Below are 22730 nucleotides of genomic sequence, written 5' to 3' on the forward strand. Positions count from 1 at the left end.
TAAGAAGGCAGGCTTCTTCTAAAGTCTTTCTTCTTTTTCACCCATTTTAATCCAGTCAGTGTACTGTAAAATGAATCGTTCAACCGTACAAAAGCACCTAACTCAGGGATGAACCAGCGCTGTGTCCACACATAACAGACAACTTAGCAAAGAACCAACTTTATGCATTTTGTTACTAACTGTCTGTCAAAAACACATCATTTGTTTCTCATTTCTTTAGTCAAGTCTACAAAGAAAATGCCAAGATATCACAGTTTAACAGACACAAAATAGTATTTTCACATCAATAAGTTTAGACGAGCTATTAGCCAAAAACTTGGTACATCTCAACATGCAACGTGTCCTTACAAATTGGATGCATCTGGACCTTAAGCAGATCCGTTTTCTGTTCACTGAAGCCTCGTCAGAAATGATCTTAAGGCAACTGTCAAGAAATAATTCTTAAAGAAGGGAAACAGGGAGAAAAAACAGGTGTGCTAAGTTCCACAAGGACTTATCTGAAAATCAGTGGTAGCAGGTCTTATTGAGTGATTAATCCAAATTTGAAACTCTCAGTTTAAATCATCATCAGTAGTTACTGAGGAGGTCAGGAAGGAGGTACAACAGTGAATGTCTGCAGCCATCTGTAAAGCATAGTCGAGACTCTGTCATTGTTTGAGTCTGGATTACAGCCTGTAGTGTTGGATATCATGTCAAAATTGGTGGAATTATCCATGTACAAAAGTACTCCTAGAGTTTGTGGGATCATCTTGACAGAGAAGAAGACAAAAGAAACCAAACATCCAAAGAAGCTTTGAATGTCCTTCAAGAAGTTTTTTAAAACTGTGCAATAATAAATAAATGATGGGTGGCTTAAGACTTTTGCACAGCATTATATCAGACAAGATCAAAATATAAACTGCTTTAAATCCTAGTAATTCATGGCGAGAGTGTGAAAGACTAAATGACTCAATAGTTTCCTGTCATATGTGAATATGCTGAAATACCCATCCCTGCATTATAGAAAATGACATAAACTAATTTTAACAAATTTTATTTAATGATAACATTAATTGTATGAACGAGTCTGCATCACGGTGAAATGATTACAAAATGAAGTATTAAACCCTTGCCCGTATGTCCAGGGTGACTGCTGCAGAGGGCAGCTCCAGAAAGGCACCCAGAATTGAATCTACAACATTGCAGCATATAAAGAAGCAAGACTGAGAATGCAATTGAAAATTTAAGGGAAAGAGGCAGCACTGTTCTGTGAGGTCAATGCTTTCAGCTCATGCAGCTGTAAGTGGACTATAGCGATAGTATGAATTTTAATAATCTGCCAGTGTTATCATCTGAGCAACAAGCAACCTGTCCATATGTGTTCTTACAGCCCGGGAACTGCACAATCCCATGTGATCATGAAAACAGGTGAAGAGAGTAAAAACGTATTGAAAAAAAATGTTCATATTAGAAGTTTGCATACTTCCTTATGTTTTTACTCTCTAAATATCAGACTGTGGATGATGCAGATGGCTTCCATATTGTCATTTTTACACAGCACTTTTGATATTTGATATGTACACAGATGATTAAATGAACATGGGAACCAACATGTAAACCACTGAGGACACCCACACTTAAAGAGAGTTATGTTATGTTTCACATTGTGTATTTGTTCATGTTTTGTGTAACCTTGGGATCATTTTACATCTCTTTAAACTTATTTTTGTACTCTTATATTAGTTTGATGTCTTCGTAGTTACTTTGTTACTTTTAATTGCTTTCCATCTCTGCTCATTTTGTATCACAGTTTTTGTCTCGCTTCGGTTATTCTGTATCTGTAACAAATCTTTGTAGCTTTGTGGTCACTTGCACCTATTTTTTTTTGTCCCACTTTTATCACTTTTTGTTTCATTTGGATCCTTTTTACTCTTTTCTTTGTTGTTTTGTGTGTTTTGTCAGAGTTTTGTATGACATTATGTGTCTAATATCAGTTGTTTTACATTTCTTTGTAGCCACTTTGTGGCGATTTAATATAGCGTGCCCGGCAGGGCCCTTCACTAATCAGTCTCTATATCAGTCCATATACAGGAAACCCAGCACAATCACGTTAGACGAGCTCTATATAAAATCTGCATCAGTCTGTGCAATTCCTTGAATTGGCCTCTGGATGGAGACCCTGAGTCACTGTAACTGGTGCTAGAAATTTCTAGCCTCTGTGTGTGTGTGTGTGTGTGTGTGTGTGTGTGTGTGTGTGTGTGTGTGTGTTCTCTCTATACTGCAAAATAATTTGTGTCGTACCTCTGTTCAGTACAGTAAGGTTATAGTCATATTCTTGTTACATCAAATGCATTAAAAGAATTATTCATCATGTTGAAAGTCATTAATATTGCAGAAGAGTAAATCAGACAGAGAGTACAAGATAACAAAATGAAGGACAAATTAGGAGGAGAGGACTCAGAATGTACGAGAAAAGTGAGATGACCGGAGGAGGAGAGGAGACTCACTGTCCTCACACTGTGTTGGTAAAAATGATGACTGAGTTTTTCCTTTCCATGCACAGACAGCCTGCCCACCGATGTCCTTCGTCAGGCACTGCAGAGGAGAAAGACGAATCAGCACTCTCTCTTCAACCATCATCCCTCCCACTCTCCCTCCACATTTCTGTGCTGCTCCATCTCTTCTCAGACTTGTCGGGCTCTGTGGTGCAGCACATTGAGGTGACCTCCTGCGGCTCCACAGCCAGACGAGACCACGCAGGAAGAAGCTGCTGCATCATTCAGCCTTGGCAGGAGGTAAGACCCCAAGAAGATGTTCATCTGCACCTTCAGGGACTATATGTGAGGACTGGGTCACTGGATGGTACTAGATGAGCAAGCCTGTGGAAATACCCAGATTATGATAGCAGGCAAAAGCTGCGAGCAGAGATAAACAGGCTTTAACCTTTAAGATTAAAATGATAATGCTTGTGATAATGATAATTATGAAGTGTTTCAATGTAATTGGAAAGGCATGAGAAACAGTTCAGCTAAACAAACAAGGGAAAACCAGAACCGTGTCATCCTCTTTTTTATTCTGCATCATCATTAGATTTTGCCACAGGTGGATCAAGTTGTGGATGTAGGCAGAGGACAGAGCATTTTAACCTTGTTTTGTTTTAGTTTTTTTAAATCAAAATCCATACTAGAAATATTGTTATGACCTCACCCAATCTGACCTCATATGAACCCAGAGAACCCAACCCACAGAGATCATAATACAATTTGATGCGTCACTGCAAGCTTGTTTACAATTTATGTGTTGCCCTTTCTTTCTTTGTCCTCAGGTTTCCTCTTTTTTTTTTTGTTTAAAGGTGGATGGGACTTTTTCAACATGCTTAAGTCTCTATTTGTATATGGAGTGTTGGGAGGTGAGAAACATTTTTAGGAAATATTACTGTCGAGGAGGGAAAAAAACACTTGAATGCTTAGGTTTGAAACTGCTTCGCAAAGTATGTAATTTTGTGTTTTTTGTCCCAGTGATGCTCATTCCAGTAAAATCTAAGCGTATTACCGTGTGCGTGGAAGATGATGAGGAACTGAGAGTAGACTGTCTGATCGAGCCCAAGCCTAATAAAATCAACACCTATCAGTTCTCGTGGTCTATCGGACCCAGGCAGGAGACCATTAACACCAATGTGTCCGGTGATTCAGCAAATAAGGAGTTCAAAGACAAAAGCAGAGTGGAGGAGCTGGAGCCCGTCGGCTACAGAATGACGCTGTCAGACTTCAGAGATAACCTCTCCCACAACACCACCTTCCTGTGCAAAATATCTGGGCAGGGTGAAAACATCACTGTTCAGAAGGGTAAGTGTACTGGCAAGTGCGCATGTATGGGTGGATCTGAAGCAGTGGGCACTAGGGGAAGACAAATATTAAGAGATCTGTGTGAACCCACTTTTCTTCTTTGGCAGATAATATTCTCAGCTGCTCAGCTGTAAGCCTGCTTCTGAAGAACTCCTGGTCCTGGATGGTCTACCTGCTGCTTTTCTTCTATCATACACACAGCTAAGAAAGCTATTTTACAGAAAACATACAGGCTAGTGCACGAGCACACACATCTAACCCATCTCTGCTTTTTGTCTACGTCCACAAACATCCCTTGCATAAAAAACGCTGAACAACATGCTGCACAGATGTAACCGTCTCTCTCTGTCTAATCTTTTCTTCCAAGAAGCACTGAAACAATATTGGAATGTTTCCAGTAATAATGATGACTCAGATATGGTTCAACATAAATATTTAGTGATTTGCTATTTGTATGCATAAACACAGCTGTACTCTGGATATGTGGGTAAATATTACTTTGGAAGATGCTGCATTTGTTTCCTGTGTTTTCAATAAAGATACAACTTAAAACCTGATTCTAATTTACTGTGAATTCAGAGCTCACTGGACTGAGATAGAAAGTTTGAGATGAAGAAAATGGAACGTTTATCTTGACACTAAATAATGATTTAAAGGGGTCATGTGTTAGCATGATTTAAAAAGAAAAAAAAAGTGGTGTCTTTAAAGACTCCTAAAAGAAAAAGCTAAGGATTTATAAGAAGCTTGTCTTTTTACTCTAAGGAGCTTGGAAAGAAAAGCGCCTGGACTTCTTTAAGTTGCTCAAAGACGTTTCACCTCTCATCCGAGAAGCTTCTTCAGTTCTAGGGTCCAATGGTGGAGAGTCCCAGATTTAAGATCTGTGGGAGTAACCCACCGAGAGGGACAATGGACCCCCTAATGATCCTCTACCTAATCACATGAGCCAAGGTGTGAAAACGGGTGTAGGTCACAATCAGCCAAGGTTTTGGGTGAGCTCATTGTGAAACCTAGCCCCACCCTATCATGTGATTTCCTGAGGTCAGATGGCCCAGGATGTGAGTGGGCGTTAAGGCGTCTGGGAAGAGATCTCAACACTGGATTATAGATGGCAGACGGTGTCGTAAACCACCGCCTCTGTTAAAAGATGGTCGCTCACAGTGGACATACATTGCCTTTTTTCACTCCTCTTTCAACCACCAATCTCTTAACAATAGCTGCTACACTGAACTGTTGTCAGATCACTTGTAAAAGGTTTACTTTCTGCTCCAAGAGTCAAGACTAAACATACAAAAGTTACATTTGAATTTTATGCTCCACTTTTCTGGAACGCCCTTCCAGGTAATATGAGCTCTGCTTCATGCTGTAGTGATTTAAAATCAACAGAACATAACCTTTCTGTTTGATCTGTTTTGTCACTGTTATTGTAAGCTGTTACTATTTATTTATTGATACTATTTATTGGTGTTCAGTACTGTGCTTCAACTGCAGTATACATTTGGCGATCCTGTTATTGTTATGTTGGGGCTTTGTTTGTTTGTTTGTTTGTTTCTATTTTTTGTGAATTCTCTGAGTCACATTTTATGTAACTTAATGTTTGTAATGCGCTTTTATGAATTAAAGGGCATGACTTCGGATTAACTTTGTATGCCAAAGATATATAAATCCATGGAGAAATGTGTAAAATCATTATCTTAAAAACATGCTGTTTGGTTTATGTCAAGATAGGCAACTCCAGGCCTCGAGTGCCGGTGTCTTGCAGGTTTTACATGTGTCCTTGATCCAACACAGCTGATTCAAATGGCTAAATTACCTCTCCAACATGTCTTGAAGTTCTCCAGAGGCCTGGGAATGAACTAATCATCTGACTCAAGTGTGTTGACACCCCTGCTCTGGATGCTCAGGGAATGGTGTAGGCAACTCCAGGCCTTGCGTGCCAGTCCTTGAGGCCTGGAGTTGGACACCCCTGATCTAGGGAAACACACTTCTACTCCCACAATATACCTCGATATAAAGGCCCTGCTCCAGCTCCAAAACAGTTCAATATCCACTGGGGTACCGCTGGGATGGAGTTGACAGGTAGAGTTAATGCATCAGTGTCAGAGGAAAACTACTGAGGACAGATTTGCAGTTTAATATTCAATGTTTTTAATACACACATCAGTTTTTCATTCATTCTATTAAATCACATTTGGTGCCATTAACTCTAACTCAAACTATATTTTATGAATACATCCCTGCATTTCATGGCAAGGATCTATCCCTTCATTGAAGTCAGCAGAATCCAGACCAGATGAGTGGACCAAATCCCCATCTTAAACTGGCGCTGTGATGAGGTCCAAAACTTTGTGCACGGTGTACCCTTTCGCTCTTTCCATCTAACCATTTGTTTCCTGGATTTGTCCCTGCTGCTTTTATCAGATGCAAGCTCCTCTGGAGAAAGAAACAGAATGTAAATTATATTCTAATAAACAGTGAATAAGTCTGAAACAAGTTATTACAATCATAGGTGATATCACTGTAAGGTATAATGATCAGTCAAAGCAACATACCTGAAGCTGGTTGCTGATGAGTTTGATTGACACTGATGAGTTCAGTGTTGGCTCCAGTGTGAGCCGTCCTCGTTCTTGGGTAGTATTGAAAAGCTAATCCATTTGTATGCACAATCATATTGTGCCACGGGTAAAAGGGTCCCTGGTGGCAGGGAATTAAATCAGTGGGTCAGAGGAGACCAGCCAGGATTCAGTCTCTTAGGAGTTACATGTCGGACAATGGGATTGGAAGATGGGGTGCAATGCTGAGTGTCCAGCAGCAAAATTCAGCATTTAAAATGTTTTCTGTCTCTCCCATCTTCCTCTTCATCGTCCTCCTCTTCCCTTGGTCTCCTCCTGGAACCCCCTGGTACTGGGCTGGGGGGCAATAACACAGGGGCAGCCTGTCCACTGTCTGAATCTTCATTGTCACTGTTATCAGGGTCACTGTCATCATTGTCACTGTTATCAGGGTCACTGTCATCATTGTCATTTTCAGGGACACTTTTGTTGTCACTCGCAGACCTCTCGTCTTCCCAGAACCATCACATTTCTTCCACTATTTGCTGGGCCGGGTTTAATTCAATTTCTTCTGCTGGGATCTCTGCTATGATATTTTCCCAGGGTCCTTCTTCTTCCTGAGGTGGATTAATTTCAGTTCCTCCTGCAAGAATATCAGCCTCTTCTTCGTTGTTAGGAAGATTGTCGTCAATTTCATCTTGCGGCACTTGAAGAATCACTTGACTCAAAACAAGGAGGCTTTCTTCTGTCAAGACACCACGTGAAAGACCGACTTGCAGCCAGCGGATCATCGGGCGAATTGCATCGATTTCTTCATGTTGCCCCAGTAAAAGAAGCAGCTGGGGAATTGGTACCCCTACAACAATTAATAGAGAAATATTTTATTGTTATCATTCATATGATGCCAAAACTGTCCACAAAATCCAATTTGTGCAACTACACAGGGAACATAAAAACATGCATACATTAAAATTATTATAGTGTGGCTGCTCCTTCAATTTAAAAAAAAAAAAGGCTTTAGTCGATGAGCAGCAGCCTATAAATGTCACTATTTCAATGTTTTCCTCAGCCCTCACTGTAGTAATACACTATTAAACTAATTAAGTAGGATTTTGTTATAATTATATATAATATGTAATGCAAAGTCTAAATAATCCACTTTGCAAAGCAACTCTTTGCAAAGTGGATTAAAAGAGAAATATGTGTATTCCCAGTGCACCAGGAAATACACCGTACCACACGGAGGTTTTCAGGGGTCACAAACCAGCCTCTGGGCTTGTATGACTGAGGCTTAAAACTTTGGAAATTGTTATGTGTAGTAACAAACTGTCAGATATTCCATCTGAAAACTGAAAAGAGAGATCACGCTCTTACTTCGAATGGGGTCGTTATGTTTTCCGTCTACTGTCTCCATTTGATCTAACTGGTCGGTACAGTTGTCCAACTTTTAAGCTGACTGGTTTAAAACTTTCAGACTGTCGAAAGTCGTTTAAAATTGTCTGAAAACGTTTTAGCAAGCTTTTTAAAAACACGATGTAAATGTAGAGTAAGCCAAGTGAATGCTGTGAGGAACGCTGCGAAGTGTTAACTGATATTTCTCCACCAATTACATCCAAATATAATGATGCAGAGATGAACGTTATAAGTTTCCTTGCTAGTTTTGCGTTCTGACTCTCCTGTGACGTCATCGACTGAAGATGCTCAACGCTCTGCAGGTGAACAAAACTGTCAGCGGTGACTTCGGAAGTTTTACAGGTGAAGCATTTTCCACAAAGCTTTGAAGGAATTACAGTGACAGATAGAGGCCACAAGATGGCGCCATTTTCAGGTTGTGGACACCATTTGTTGGCTTTTTGGTTTATGTTCACACCACCCCGTGAGTGTTTTGCATAAAGTTTAGTATCCCTCGGGTTTGTGAATTGTTTTCCCCTTTCTTGCTGAATTTAAATAAATTATCTCAAGTAAACTAGAGTGAGTCTTCCGTCAGTAATTAATTATTTAAAACGCTTTTCTACCTTTAGTGTATTTTTGCTGCTTTACATGTTTGCTGAACTGCTTCATGGGTTAAAAACCTTTTGATTAGTTAGACGCAGACTCTGTTGTTCAAATAAAATCTATACTTTGTGTTTTCCATTTGGCTTTCCTGGATTGAAAAGTTTGAAAATAAAAGCATTCAACAGTCTGGGTGTCAAAATGTGCTGTGTAATGTATTTATAAATATTTTGATGGTAGGAAAACAGGTTAAAATGACTGTGTTTGGGCCTTGAGGTTAAATTTTATCTAAAAATGAACTTGTACAAGTCGGAAAAAGATACAAGCTTGAGTGCAATACTCTGGTAGAACTTCGTAAAGGGGGTATTTAGACCCAACATCTTGGATGGTATCTACAGAATATATTTTAGTACATCCTTTGGGAACTTGGTTTTGTCTTGGAATAAGTAGTTGATCATAGATATCAATGACATACTGTTGTTGCAAAATGAAACACTCTCTGAACCTGCAGTTTGGTTCTTCCAAAAATGTAACAAAATAAAACAAGGACACAACCCCATTTAACACAGTGACCAACACAGCACTTGGTCACACACTGGCTGAGTTGCAGTGTGTTTCCAACCTGGTGACCAGCATGAGACAGAGATGCCAGGCTGTTGTGGCTGCGCATTGTTCTTCCACATGTTATTGACTCCCCTATTTGCTAAAAGAATAAAATCTTAAATTGTGGATGTGGCTTGTTTTTTCAGAATTCAATAAATGACACCCAACAAGTGTCAATAGCAAAATAAACTGTTTGATATTGGCAAATTTTTCATGGCCGCAACCCACATACTCAACTCTGGTGCTCAACCCACATTTTCCTTACAAATTTGACACCATTTAAGGGGAAAAGGTGATGCAAGCATTAGATATTGCTGCAACCCTACGGGTGGAAGGAAGCCTGTGTTACACAGGTTAGGACAGGTACCAGGGAGGTTTGACTAGAGCAGGGGTCTCAAACTCCAGTCCTCAAGGACGGGTGTCCGGAAACTTTTCCATGTGTCCCTGTTGCAACACGCCTGAATAAAATTAGTAGGTTATTAGCAAGAGTATAGAATTTCACTGCATGCTGAAGTGGCAACCCCTATCCCTACTCAAGTAAATTTAAGTACATGTAAGTGTTTGGAAAAATGTACTTTTTAAAAGTACTTTTATTGCACCATGTTCATTCACTCATGCGTTGCTGTAACATGAATAAACAGTACCCTTGCACAATGACCGAAACTAACTGTTCTGGATGTAGTGTTTAGAGTTGCCTACCAACGGGTTGAGGATCAAAGCCAGAAACTTTAAGGTGTTATAGGTGACCGAGTTGATTATACAGACAACTGGTCCTAAAGGTACACGATATAGACTGTCCCTGGGTATAGCCTGTGGTATGAGGTCCGTTCACTAGCATTGTCTTGTTCTAACTGCTTCAGACAATCTATCACCCTCTTCCTGTTACCACTTCCTGGGCTTGTTTCAGGGGCTCAGGGGCCAGATTAGTTTACAGTTTACTAACATTGGTTTGCCAGTGATAATTGCATTAGCCAACTTCTTGGATGCTCAGACATTATCACAGGTCAGTCGCAATGCTGATTCAAGGATTCAAGGAAGCTTTATTGTCATTTGCATCACATGTTTACATGAGGTGGAACGAAAATTACATACACACAGTCCCAGAGCGAAAAGAAACAGAATAATGAAGAAACAGAATTTAAAAAAAAAAAAACAGATTTAAAAAACAGAATAACAAGTAATAAAGTAATACTAATAAATAGAGTGCAACAACCTGGGTACTAGTATGGAGTATAGGTATAGAAAAGTAGGTATAAATACTTTAGCAGCAAAAGGGAATGATGACCAGTATTGATAAAGTGATGGTGTCAGTAAGTGTCAGTAATCCTGGACCAACATTGTTTTGATGACGGTGAAACAATACCAACACATGACTGACAATTTTTTGGTGATAGTTTAACTTCCTCCTACTGATATCAATTAAAACTATATAACTACACAGTTGGTGTTCATTTATTTCACTCTCGCTTTTGCACCTCAGCAAAAAATGTGGTTTATCACAGTTAATCCCATATTAGTAAATTAATTAATGATTTAACATCAGGGCAATTACTGTTTTACACTGGGACAGGTAAGTTTGGATAGGTTTAATTCACCCTTCACACAAATACTTTCACAGCACTGCACCTGGAGTGAAATTGGATTTAACAATGGTAAATTCCTCAAAACCCTTTCATGATTTATTTGTATTAATTTATTTGTATTATTATATTTGCTAACTACACTGCCCTTATTTCGAATTTATTAATAATAATATTGTTTACAATTTAGGCATGCTTGCTTGGCTGCCTCAATCTCAGTCTATCCTTTGCATCCTCTATCCGAACTGGCATTCTTGAACCTCAGCGCCACCCGTAGTTTCTGACAACACAATGATGGCTGCTTCCACAGGCAGTAAGAAAGGACAGGAACTCTCTAAGGCTGAGTACCTAAAACGTTATTTATCAGCCGACGATGATTCCCTGAAATCTAAAGGAAAGGCAAAAAAGAAGCGGCGCAAGGTTCCGGAGAAGGGGTGAGCCGGTGGCGACGGTTTAGTCGACTTTTGCCGCAGATTTAGCTGTATTTGTTAGCCGTTAAGCTAGTTAACGACTCTGTTGTTGTGCAGCGCTGTTTTCCTCACTGCCTAATGTAATAACTTACTCGTGTTTACTTCTTTGATTCAAGACTTAAAATAGTGGACGATGACATAGATTGGAAACAGATGGTCACACAGCAGACGGAGATTGAGGAAGAGGATGAAGAAGAAGCTCCAGTGGTAAGATGACGTTAGCTAGCTACCTGGCTAACCTGTCCATTCATTCAGTTGAAATGATTACGGAAGCATATGCTATATGCGCTCCTGTATATGAGGGTTTCTTTTAAACAATAAAAATGCGCCTGATGATTTGGGACACTACTGGTCAGAGGGCCCGGTGGCGCCAGTGTCCGACAGCCTCGCCTCTGTCAGTGCGCCCCAGGGCGGCTGTGGCTACAATTTAGCTTGCCATCACCAGTGTGTGTGAATGGGTGGATGACTGAACGTGTAAAGCGCTTTGGGGTCCTTAGGGACTAAGTAAAGCGCTATACAAATACAGGCCGTTTACTTAATGCTGAAATCTAATCTATTGTATTAAATGGGTATGCTTGTAGTTTGGGTCATTTTTGTTATGTCAACAAGTTCTGTTTTAAAACTTAATCTTTTGTTAACTGTTCAGATTGCTGAGGTGATTGATGATCGACCCGAGGAAGTGAAACAGATGGAAGTTTTTAGGACCAGCAACAGATGGAAAGTAATTGGAGGTAAATAAGAAGTCACAGAAGTAGGGGGGGATTTGTGCAATATTAAGTTAAGACTGTTGTTTACTATAGTTTTACTTCCTCTCCTAAAAGTGGATCAAAATGATGACACAGAGGAAGGAAATGAAAAAGAACATCAAAATACAGAGGCTGGCTCATTAGGCAGAGGTCGACATGACTCACCAGAGTTGTCTTCAAAGAGAAGAGGACAGGATTCTCCTGTCAAAAAGACCCGGCATGACTCTCCAGATGTCTCACCTCCAAGGAGACGTCGGCATGACTCTCCAGACATCTCTCCACCAAAGAGAAGTCGGAAGTACTCTCCAGATGTCTCTCCTAACAGGACAAGACGTCACGACTCTGCTGATGTCTCTCCTCCGAAGAGAAGACATCATGACTCTCTTGATGTCTCTCCTCCCAGGACTAGACGTCACGACTCTCCGGATGCCTCTCCTCCCAGGAGAAGACGTCATGACTCTCCAGATGTCTCTCCTCCCAGGACTAGACGTCACGACTCTCCGGATGTCTCTCCTCCCAGGAGAAGACGCCATGACTCCCCGGACTTGTCACCACCAAGACAGTGTTCAGGAAAGTCAGAAAAAATGCAAAGTAAAGGTGAGTGATCCATTTAAATTGTAAAGTGGAATCTGGTGTGGCATATGAATAAAAGTAAAAAGCAGAGACCCATTTAACATGAGTTTTGAATGGAAATTTCTTTTAAAGACATACCTTGTTCTAATAATAAATCTTAAATTTTTGTTCAAAAGGCATTACAAAATGAAAATTAACAAATTAACTGTGTCTTTGTCAGATTCAGCCTCCAACAAAAGCAAGCTCAGCTCATCTTTGTTAAGTAAAAAACGCTCACCGGATCCTCATCGGTCAGCGGTGGCTAAGAAGGGTCAGAATAGACATGATTCAGACTCGGATCCGTCTCCCCCGAGGAAAAGGCCCCTGAAGGGAAACGCCTCAGACTCTGACCAATCTCCCCCAAGGAGGCCCTCAAAAACTATACGGGGCTCAGACTCTGACCAGTCTCCACCCAGGGTGCGGCCACCGAGTGGAAGGGACTCGGATGGAGATTTGTCACCACCTCGTAGGCCAGGCCAGTCACAGGTAAGCAGATTGTGTTGGAACAAACAGTAATGTAAAATCTGATTTAGCTCAAATTTCTTTCTTTTTTTTCATTGTCTTTTTTTTTTTTTTATAACCAGGGCCAAAGGATGCTATCTGGTGGAAAGGCAGGCCTGGTTTCTGTGGACGTTTTAAGGAAAGAGCAAGAGGAGAACAGACGCAGAGAAAAACACAATCAGCCACTTGAAGGTTTCCTCAACTTTTCTCTCTTAAGATATTTTTACACCCATTGATGGAAGAGCTTTATACAGCTTTGCATCTCATTTCAGCTTATCATCTATATTGTCGTATTTTATTTAGTCCTAAAATTAAATAATGAAGTTTCTACATACTTACCCATTCATCCCCTATGACCAGATGAATCGCGTAACGCTCAGACGATTTTCAGAGACAAAAGTGGCAAAAGGAGGGATCTGGATTCAGAGAGAGATGAACAGAAAAAGAAAGCTGGTGAAAAAGCGGCAAGAGACGAGAAATACGCTCAGTGGGGAAAAGGGTAAATGTGCATGATTATTTCAAATATCACAGTTTATGTGATTATATCCACATAAAAAAATTATAAAAGCATCATGTGGTTCAATGGTTTATGTTAAAATGTATGTATAGGTTGGCACAGAGCCAGATGCATCAGCAGAAACTTGAGGACGCGCTGCACGAAGCCCAGAAGCCACTGGCACGTCACCGTGACGATGAGGATCTTGACCGCATGTTGAGAGAACAGGAAAGAGAAGGCGATCCTATGGCTGCAATGCTCAGGCGTAAAAAGGACCGTGGCACAAAAACACAAGGTGTTTAACATTACATATGTTTTATTTTATTTATGACTTTATTTTATTTCACCAGGTCAATCCTTGTAAGAAGCTTTTAAATAGCAGCAGTTTTGTTTTTGCTACTGTTTGTATTTTTATTTATTTGTATATTTGTTTTGATTTTTTTGTAGAGAAACCTCGATATAAAGGCCCTGCTCCACCTCCAAACCGGTTCAATATTCCACCGGGGTATCGCTGGGATGGAGTTGACAGGTAGAGTTTGTGTATCGGTGACAGAGGAAAACTGTTGAGGACAGATTTGTAGTTTAATATTGAATGTTTTTAATACACACATCAGTTTGTCATTTTGCACATTAATGGTAAAGCAATTGTGATCATATTTTTCCACGTCTATATTAAATTTGCGCCTAATTGAATGAATTGTCTTTGGCCTTTTAGGTTGTCGTATCATAATTAATAGGGTTATTTTATTTGTGTCTTGCAGGTCAAATGGTTTTGAACAGAAACGCTACCAGAGGATGGCAGATAAAAAGGCTGTGCAGGAAGCGGCCTATAAATGGAGTGTGGAGGATATGTAAAGGCTTTCAGAAAATGATGAATCTGGAGTAGAGCTAAAGAGCACACCTGCTCAACCTTTATGTATAATTATTATGCTGTTAGAACAACAAGACTAGATGCATCTACGCAGCAAAAGTTATTTTTTAAATGAACTACATAGAAGAATTTGTTTCACCTTTCCAAACCCTTTTGATACTGTACCATGTGTATCAGATGGAACTGTACAGAAAAATTAAGTGAAGCATGTTCACAATTTTTGTAAGACGTTATTCACCGTGGAGCAGAAGCTGTTGTGGTTTCAGTGTTTTATTAAAGAATGTTTTTGTAATCATTGTCTCAAGAGTGTTCAGGCACCTGTAACTTGGATAGCATTGACATTCAATCTTTTTAGATAATTTTATACACTTACCACCCATTTTATTAGGCAACAGTAACTCACATAACCACTTGTTACAACCAACATATTTTGGTCCTGGACATAGAAAGAGAGACATGTCCCTCATGACTCCAAATGAAACATAGTGCACAGCAACCAAATGCTGAAAGAGAGTGTCCACAGCTGACTGTTGATGGTATGGTATAGCTGTGAGGCTTTTGTGTACAAGATAAATGCACATTTGAGAGTTCTGTGGTGTAGCTAAAAAGACTGGCCTACAGAGATGGGGGAAAAGCAGCATTTAGATAAGTCATTCCTTGCCATATTAATCAGGGAGTGCATACACTGACAGGATGATGTGACTCTCACAGTGAGGAAATCAGGTTAGGCTCTAATCTAGGTTTTTTCTAGCAATATCTGATTCATCTTGTGCCGAATCAATCCAACTAACCAGCCATCTGTAGAGCATCAGAATGTCATTGACTAATTTGATTAGCATAAAAAATATTTAATTCTTACATATATTATAATCTTCACAGTCACCAGCTTTAAAATGGCAGTCTAACATCTGTAAAAGTTTTAAGGCACTTTCCACCAGCACCATCAAAAACAATTATGGAAGATTGATTTGTAGAATCAAGGAATTGGTGTTCTGATTGCACATGCTAGACCAATGGCTTAATAACACAACAATGCTATTGCCTTTGATCTGTCACTATCTATGCTATTAATTATGGTGTGATTATATAAAATTATTTTTTTTAAAAAGTGACACAGTATTGTGCAATGAATAAAAAGTTTTATTTATAAACTTTTTATTTTTTATAAAAAGTATTATTTATTATTAATAATATTAAAATAATAATAATAAGCCTTACTTCATATTTGCAAATTTGTCGACTGATGCTATAATTAATCTGCGTGTTTTAAGTTGGTCTAAGTATCTTAGCACCGCGGAACTCTAGTATCCTTAGTTGGGGGAGTGGGGGGACTTTAAAATGTGACACACTGGACCCCGTTTCATTACGGAATGTTTTTGTTGATGCACTTGGAAGAGTGAAAAAATTCAGCGGTACTGGTATGGTCTCACGGGTAATTAGCGACTAATGCAGAAAAATATTAGCCCTGAAAACTGTTTGTAAAGCCAGTTAGTCTCGTGTGCGATAGTTCTAGTTTAAAATGGCTGACTGGAGTCCGATAGCGAAGGTGTACGACCCGCTGAAAGCTGGTAGCATCGACGGCACGGACGTGGAGCCCCATGATCGAGCGGTCTGGAGGGCCATGGGTGCCCGGTACAAGCCCAACAAAGGCGTCGTTGGAGACCCACTGCTCACGCTTTTTGTGTCCCGCTTGAACCCACAGACAACCGAAGATAAACTACACAAAGTGTTCTCTAAGTACGGAGACATCCAGCGGCTCCGGCTGGTCCGGGACATCGTCACGGGTTTCTCCAAAGGATATGCCTTTATTGAGTACAAAGAGGAGCGGTCTGTGGTCCGGGCCCGCCGGGACGCCAACAAGCTGGTGGTCGACCAGCATGAAGTGTTCGTGGATTTTGAGCAAGAGAGGACTCTTAAAGGATGGGTGCCGCGGCGGCTCGGCGGCGGGCTTGGAGGGAAAAAGGAATCCGGACAGCTGCGGTTCGGCGGCAGGGACAGGCCTTTCCGTAAACCCATAAATCTCGGGGTAGACCCGGTGCAGGAACGAGGAGGCGGTGGTGGTGTTGGTGGGGGGAGGGAGTGGGACAGACCAGGCGGGAGAGTCAGAGAGGATCGGGACCGACACAGAACAGCAGAGTGGGGCAACAGAGGAAGGAGAGATGACCGGGACAGAGGCCGAGAGTGGGATGACCGCAGGCACGGAGACAGGAGCAGGCACCGGGACCGGAGATGAAGCATGTGGCTGCACTTCAGCGGTACTGCAAGACTGACGGATGGTTCAAAGCACAGCTGAAGGCTTTCAAAGGAGGACAGTGAATGAGTGTGTGACTTGGATAACTGTTTGTGTGAAAGGTTACTTTTTTGTATGCTGATATTCTTCAGATTGTACTGTATGGTAATCAGGACTCTGCCTGTGGCTGTCATATTCAGTTCTTCTCAGGGAAGTCTTACTTTGTTATTCCTGCAGGGTTGCAGGAATGACAAAGTAGGGTTGTTGTGTTTTGTTGGTTTTTTTTACAACTCTTTATTCGAGCAAAAAAATTTACAATACGGATGGTGTCCAGCCAAATGAGGCTTACATTCCGGATGTCAAACATGAGCGCCAGGAGCCAGAATCACTGCTTAAGAGTCCAATTGGATTGCTTTGGGGAATCGAAACTGTATTTTTATACAGTTATCATAAATATTATTACCCCACATATACAATTCAAATTTTATGTCTTACAATTTAAGTCCCAACTGACTTTTTCCCCATTTACTACAGCATGTAGTTTATCTTGTTGATAAACTGAGACAAACAAAACTGCATTTCTTTTTCTGATATTAAGATATTCTAGGGATTAAATGTGTAGTTAAACTTCTTCTCACTGACAGAAAGGGAAGTTTCGCTGGTCCGGCCCACTCAAGGTCAAAGGGTATGTGTGACTCAGAATGTAAAATGAGTTTGCAGTTGTTGTTTTTTAAAAAAGCATAAGTTTAAGAGCACATTGTCAGCTCAATTTCTTTTTAAAAAATTGTAAATCAGATTATATCATAAGCAATAAAATTCGTCATTGTTTTGAAATCTAAGGTGTTAATGTTTGTCAAAGTGTTGCAACACGTTTAAGATTTCCCAAGTTTGGTAGTTTTCCAGTGTAGCCTCATGTGACCCCTGTTTTCAGAGTTGATAATGATGTGTTGTGCAAGATTTATACTTGAGGGAAGAAAACTCAGAGTATTCAAACACATTTACTCATTTTTCCATATACATGTAACTCAGGAATTTGAATCAAACGCTTACTCAGCTCTTACTCAGCCGTCTGATCCTCGGTCCTGCCCAGTGAGGTCAATCAGCTTTCGGTTATGGGTCACTGGGTGGATTCTTAAACTGTGCACAAGTATTTGTGAAGTCATCAATATGAAAGATGACGGGAAATTAATCTGTTATTTCATTAAAAGGTAATTCTCTAATGTACCAGAAAAAAACAAGAGGTAGAACTGACTTTTATTTCCAAGTATGTTCTGAATAGTAAGCTGTCAATTATAGTGTTATTTATAAGAAGAGACAATGAAGTTAGTGCAAACACATATACGTCAAACACACTGAAAACTGAGGCTTTTTTCCACTGGTTTGTGTTTATTACTGTATGATTATTGGGAATACATGCTGGGACAAGACAAATTTCAAGCATTTGTTAAATATGACTTTGACATTTAATATTAATTATGCATGTATGCAAACATGCAAGATGATTTCCACTACCGCTTAGAAGTCATGCTTAGCTGGTCTTTGCCTTCCACCGTACCCGACATTCACAATGGGCCAGCCTGGGTAAGTCTCTCTTTGGACCGTGCTGAAGTTGATCCTGTGAATCAGAAGAATCAGAACACGCAGACACAGAGTAGCTGCTTCCTACATGAAGGACACTGTGATGATGATAAACCTGCTCTCACCTGAACGCAGGGTTGATGCCAATGTTGTCAGGCTGCGGGAAAGCAGGTGTCCGCCTCCTGTGGCAGGAGGATGGGGGAGGGAAGTCTTTCTGATACTGAGACTGCATCTGGGCTGTTTCCTGTTCGTTTTTTGCTGCTGCTGACATGTGATCACGGTTGCCTTCTTGCTCATTCCCGCTCACTTCTCTGTCCTCGCGTCTGTTTCCTCTTCCTGTTTTTCATGAGGATGCAGGAGGAGAATGGTGAGATTCCTGTTGTGTGTTACAGCCTGCTGAAGGGTAATCTTTGCTAAAGGCAGAATTTCATCAACAGTAATCACACTTTCCATAAATAGACTTTCTTACTTTCTTGATCCTACTACATATATTGCACTATTTGCTTTTTTCATTTTAATCTTGAGAGAATAACACTTTATACATCAATGAGATGAAATGGTCTACTTAAAATGTCATAAACTTTGATTTTTAAAATATTGACCTGTTACACTAATATTTAACAATATCAATGTATTTAGTGAATTTCAACTTTTTTTTTCTTGATAAATAATTCCAAATCTTTATGGTAATATTTTTTTACACTGCGCATGCACAGACAATCTAACTGCTTCAAGTGAACACAGACCTCAGCTACTCAAGAAAAGATGTTTTTCTTCAAATATTGTTCCCTGGAATTCTTACTGTTCTTATGAATATAAGTCATTTGCTTTGGATGTCACAGAGCTGTGTGAAGGACATGGGGACACATACACAAATAATTACTGCCGAGGCCAATCCAATCCTGTGTCTGTGAGTAAGAGTGGCAGGAATTTCACTGCACAGCAGAGAAAACAATATCACTCCTCCAGATGCTCTGTGTCTATAACAGCATTTTCACATTTAACCTTATATGGTCTTTCTTATGTTCTATTTGAGGTATTAATTACTTGTGTACATTAATTACAGTGTTTTTCAGTTTAATGGCAGTGTAGGGTTTTTTTTTTTAATCTAAGCTTTAATCACAAAATCACTTTTATAATCTACCATCTCTGCCTTCTCACTCATAGCACACTGCCCAAACCATTTCCAAGACACACACGTGCACTGAACAGAAAGCCACAGCCTTGCGTGCACTGTGCCACCATAAATGAGTCTTATCTTTATACAGACATGATGAGTTTACTCTCTAGGGTGAGCCAAGTCTGTTGACCTTTGCCTGGATCTTGGTCTGGGATGGGCCTGAAGCAGAAAGCCTCACGTGATGTGGTCTCCATCTTAGCAGGTGTGTCCGGGTAGAGGAGGAGTCCTAAAGAGGGTGAAACGTAAACTGTTGAGTCTTGTTCCCCTTTTTTAACCCACTGCTTTGGAGTGATTCCAGTTAGCACAGAACATGTAGCCCAACGCTGTTTCACAGTTTCTGAAATCTTTCCAGTTAGGTTTCTTTTTCACAGCTTGTTTACTTTGTATACAAATTCTATAAAATAACTGTAATGGCAGTGACAATTAATCATTCACACAGACCTGATTTTTGTGACAACAAAATAAAGTTTTATTTCTGTCTGTTTATTTAGTGATGTGCACCGAGATTAAAGCGTGATCAGAAATAATGACGGTAATTTTGAATGCTTTTGTTATTTCTTGACCAGGACATTGTTTCTATTTCTGTTTTACTCTTTTCAGTGTTTGAACTTTCTTTCTTTTTTTTCCTTTGCCACTGAGCTTTTCTACAAACACTAATGTAGATGATTAAAGCTGACACTGGAGGATCTGAGAGCATAAGTAACTTTATCTGTTGCTAGTATGAAGGAGCAGCAGGACTTTACCTGCCACTGTTGGTGGTTCGCCCCTGTAGGGTCTACTGCGCAGAAAGAATTCGTGGTGGCGACGTGGTTGCTGCAGGTTGGCATTTTCAAAGAACATTTTGTCTGCTGGTTCCTGGATCACTGGCATCACCCAATGTTCTAAATCTTTGGTGTCTGCTCCTAAAAAAGTTTTAGAAAAGATGCATTTAAAAGTAAGACAAAAAAACTATCAGAATTTAATTTAAAAAGAAACTACCAAATCCAAGAATAATAACTATGAAATTTAAAATGGAGGCCATTGTGACTGTAATGCTTACCTTCCTTTTAGAAAACACATAAGCTTTCTGCAGTGTTACCCTCTACTTCCTATATTTCTCTGCACTGTGAGTGTTTGTGTGCCCGCTTATACAAAGAGCTTCTTAAAGCATGTTTACTGCAGTAGTCATGGTGTTCTGTTGTTCACCGGTGGCTGGCAGATAGAGCAGTAACCAGCTGGGACAATAAAGTAGATGAAGTACCAGAATGCTGAAACTTTGGTTCAGTCAGACAGGTTTAAAAGGGAATATGCTCCAAAACGAGAATTTTTATTAGTAATATTATTAAAATAAAGGCTGGATGACCATTTTTTAAAAACTGATTCAACTAGGTAATAAGTAAACTAGAAAGTTGGCCAGAGACTCCATCCTCCACTAAAGCCAACAATCTGTTTTTGAATTTAAAACAAAAGTGATCTGGATTCGCTTCACCTGTCCACCAAGCTTGACTTGGTAGTTTGTCTTGCTGACAGACAGACAGACATATCACAAAATATCAGCACCCGTAAGCTAGAAGTGCCGAGCTGAGCCTTGTTTCCAAAGTTAATGCGTTTAAATGTCTCGCAAGGGTGGCTGCACAGTACCAAGTGTGATGATGGCAAAATAAATTTGACCACAGTAGTGTTAAGTGACACACCAAGCCAAGAAAGGAATGGAAAAAAAGAAGGGGGAAGAGAAAATGACAAGTTTCCCATTCAGTAGTTACCCTGGAGCATTTGGCTAGTACTCAGCAATGTTCCCTGTGTCTTTGGCATGAATCCAGCATTACTTTTTTCACATTAGAGGGCTTGTTTGAGCCTGCACTTTTCAGCAGGTAGTCTTATATTTATGGAAAAACTCTTAAGTGATGCAATCCTTTTTAAGGTATTTTTTTTTTTGTTTATTGTAAATTCCTCACAAACTTGCAAATCACTTACTGTAGCCAACTATAATCTGGGATGTTGGCGGAAGACGTCATTTTAAACCCTATTTGTCGGAGACTTTTACCACTATGTTGTGCATTTTCAGTATGTGAGTGTTATTTTTTTTATCCTTTTTATCCAATTTCCCCCAATTTTTATCCGTTGTTCTCCTGACCCACATACTGAGTATGTCTCGGTACAAGGTCTACCGAACCTCTGAATCTGAAACCCAGACAGAATAGCATGTGAAATAGATAACACTTTCAACAGTTATCTCCAGATTAAGGGGGACTACAGAAGTGTGTATACTAAAAAAAAAGAGAGAGAGAGAGAAAGAAAGAAATTTAAATAAATACAGCATATTTGTGCTTCACAGTCAATTCAATTCAATTGTGTGTGAATGACTGGAGGGAAACAGGACAAAGACAGGCTGTGGGAGAGAGACAGAAAGTATTAATATTTAATGATGCAGAGTAGTGTACAAATACAAGGAGAGCGAAAAAAGATGAGTGAAGAAGAAACACTCTGTGTAATATGGAAAGCCCCCAGAACCGTAAACCTATTGCAGGGTAACAAAATCTCCCGAATCCAAACTGGGAGCTGGTTCCATAGAAGAGAGGCTTGAAAGCCAAAGACTCTGCCTCCCATTCTACTTTCAAATGCCCAAGGAACCACTGAAGTGGTCTATTGGGGTTATATGGCGATACGGAGTGGTTGATTCCAAGCTTTAGCTTACATATTGTGTGTGTGTTTGAGTCAGATATAGCACATTTTTAACCCATTGCTTAGTATGAGTAACATATCCATGTCATTCTCCCTTATAGTCACTGCACTTTGTCCTACATTTATTTGGTCCTTCGTTTATTTGGATCTGGTCACATTAGTTGTCATGCATTGGGGGTACTGAAATAGGATGCGTTCTCCTGGAGTCTACCACTGGGATGTTAACAGTGGATTGGTTTCTAGGTCCTGTTGGCTGCCTGGGACCTCCAAAGATCAGGTGTGCTCTGGATTCTCAGTGGGCTTGTTTTGTTGGGGAAAGTAGCTTAATACCTTGGTTGAGCAGTTTTTGTGGTCTGGTTTTCATCCTCTTGTAGAGGCTGCTGTTACTGGGGAGTCTAATTGCGATGGGATGCATGACCGGTCTGCAACAATGTCCAGGTGGGTTGGTAAGTGTCAAAACACCACCCAGTGCCAGCACCCAAAGTATCCCAGAAGAACACTGCATTGTAACAGGCAATCAGTGTTAGTTACCCTGTAGTTATGTAGTTAATAAGGTGGCTGATCGATGTACAATACATCTTATCGTCTCTAGCTGTCTGTGAGGAAAACGGGGTTTTAAAAAAAGAGAAAAAACGGAAAAAACGGCAGGGTACTTTTTAATCCTTTAACACATCAGCTGACATACTCAGTTCCTCGCAACGTTTTCACTTCACTTTAATTTGAGCTGTTGTGTTATTTAAGTATTTATTCATAGGAAAATAATTTATTTAAAAAAATTGCTACTTAAACGTGAAACTTAATTTGCTCGAGTATTTTCTATTATTAAAATTATTGTTG

The 22730-nt window shown here is 40.0% G+C and overlaps 4 protein-coding genes across 5 annotated transcripts; 3 read left to right on the top strand and 1 right to left on the bottom strand.

Moving 5' to 3' along the window:
• Nucleotides 1-2593: 2593 nt before the first annotated feature.
• On the top strand, nucleotides 2594-4381 carry LOC146509851 (uncharacterized). 2 transcript variants are annotated; one of them, XM_085175011.1, is made up of 4 exons: nucleotides 2594-2774; nucleotides 3332-3388; nucleotides 3498-3824; nucleotides 3932-4381. In XM_085175011.1, exons 2-4 carry the CDS (start codon nucleotides 3352-3354, stop codon nucleotides 4027-4029), a joined length of 462 nt encoding a protein of 153 aa, XP_085031137.1. In that variant the 5' UTR covers nucleotides 2594-2774; nucleotides 3332-3351; the 3' UTR covers nucleotides 4030-4381. The 2 variants fall into 2 exon arrangements, with proteins under 2 accessions (XP_085031137.1, XP_085031136.1); XM_085175010.1 differs by having other exon boundaries at nucleotides 2596-2774; nucleotides 3305-3388.
• A 6424-nt stretch (nucleotides 4382-10805) lies between these two features.
• Nucleotides 10806-14536, top strand: bud13 (BUD13 homolog). Its single transcript, XM_085175008.1, has 10 exons — nucleotides 10806-10982; nucleotides 11135-11225; nucleotides 11665-11749; nucleotides 11840-12361; nucleotides 12558-12862; nucleotides 12961-13069; nucleotides 13238-13376; nucleotides 13487-13668; nucleotides 13821-13902; nucleotides 14135-14536. Exons 1-10 carry the CDS (start codon nucleotides 10840-10842, stop codon nucleotides 14226-14228), a joined length of 1752 nt encoding a protein of 583 aa, XP_085031134.1. The 5' UTR covers nucleotides 10806-10839; the 3' UTR covers nucleotides 14229-14536.
• Nucleotides 14537-15527: 991 nt separating this feature from the next.
• snrnp35 (small nuclear ribonucleoprotein 35 (U11/U12)) lies at nucleotides 15528-16976 on the top strand. The gene has a single exon (XM_085174705.1). It carries the CDS (start codon nucleotides 15764-15766, stop codon nucleotides 16475-16477), a length of 714 nt encoding a protein of 237 aa, XP_085030831.1. The 5' UTR covers nucleotides 15528-15763; the 3' UTR covers nucleotides 16478-16976.
• A 99-nt stretch (nucleotides 16977-17075) lies between these two features.
• Nucleotides 17076-21000, bottom strand: LOC146509854 (uncharacterized). Its single transcript, XM_085174706.1, has 5 exons — nucleotides 20272-21000; nucleotides 19976-20134; nucleotides 19363-19458; nucleotides 18178-18388; nucleotides 17076-18089 (listed from the first exon to the last, which is right to left on the bottom strand). The coding sequence occupies exons 2-5, from the start codon at nucleotides 20100-20102 to the stop codon at nucleotides 17990-17992; spliced, it is 534 nt and encodes a 177-aa protein (XP_085030832.1). The 5' UTR covers nucleotides 20103-20134; nucleotides 20272-21000; the 3' UTR covers nucleotides 17076-17989.
• Nucleotides 21001-22730: the final 1730 nt, after the last annotated feature.

The sequence above is a fragment of the Neolamprologus multifasciatus genome, chromosome 10, assembly GCF_963576455.1.
Source record: "Neolamprologus multifasciatus chromosome 10, fNeoMul1.2, whole genome shotgun sequence".
NCBI lineage: Eukaryota > Metazoa > Chordata > Actinopteri > Cichliformes > Cichlidae > Neolamprologus > Neolamprologus multifasciatus.

Coding starts and splice junctions, on each gene's coding strand:
- LOC146509851 (XM_085175011.1), top strand. CDS start 3,352: ATGCTTAAGTCTCTATTTGTATATGGAGTGTTGGGAG. Junction 3,389..3,497: donor TGTATATGGAGTGTTGGGAG/GTGAGAAACATT, acceptor TTTTTGTCCCAG/TGATGCTCATTCCAGTAAAA. Junction 3,825..3,931: donor AAACATCACTGTTCAGAAGG/GTAAGTGTACTG, acceptor CTTCTTTGGCAG/ATAATATTCTCAGCTGCTCA.
- bud13 (XM_085175008.1), top strand. CDS start 10,840: ATGATGGCTGCTTCCACAGGCAGTAAGAAAGGACAGGAACTCTCTAAG. Junction 13,070..13,237: donor ACACAATCAGCCACTTGAAG/GTTTCCTCAACT, acceptor CCCTATGACCAG/ATGAATCGCGTAACGCTCAG. Junction 13,377..13,486: donor TACGCTCAGTGGGGAAAAGG/GTAAATGTGCAT, acceptor ATGTATGTATAG/GTTGGCACAGAGCCAGATGC.
- snrnp35 (XM_085174705.1), top strand. CDS start 15,764: ATGGCTGACTGGAGTCCGATAGCGAAGGTGTACGACCCGCTGAAAGCT.
- LOC146509854 (XM_085174706.1), bottom strand. CDS start 20,102: ATGCCAGTGATCCAGGAACCAGCAGACAAAATGTTCTTTGAAAATGCC. Junction 19,459..19,975: donor CGAACCACCAACAGTGGCAG/GTAAAGTCCTGC, acceptor CACCCTCTTTAG/GACTCCTCCTCTACCCGGAC. Junction 18,090..18,177: donor GGCATCAACCCTGCGTTCAG/GTGAGAGCAGGT, acceptor TCTGATTCACAG/GATCAACTTCAGCACGGTCC.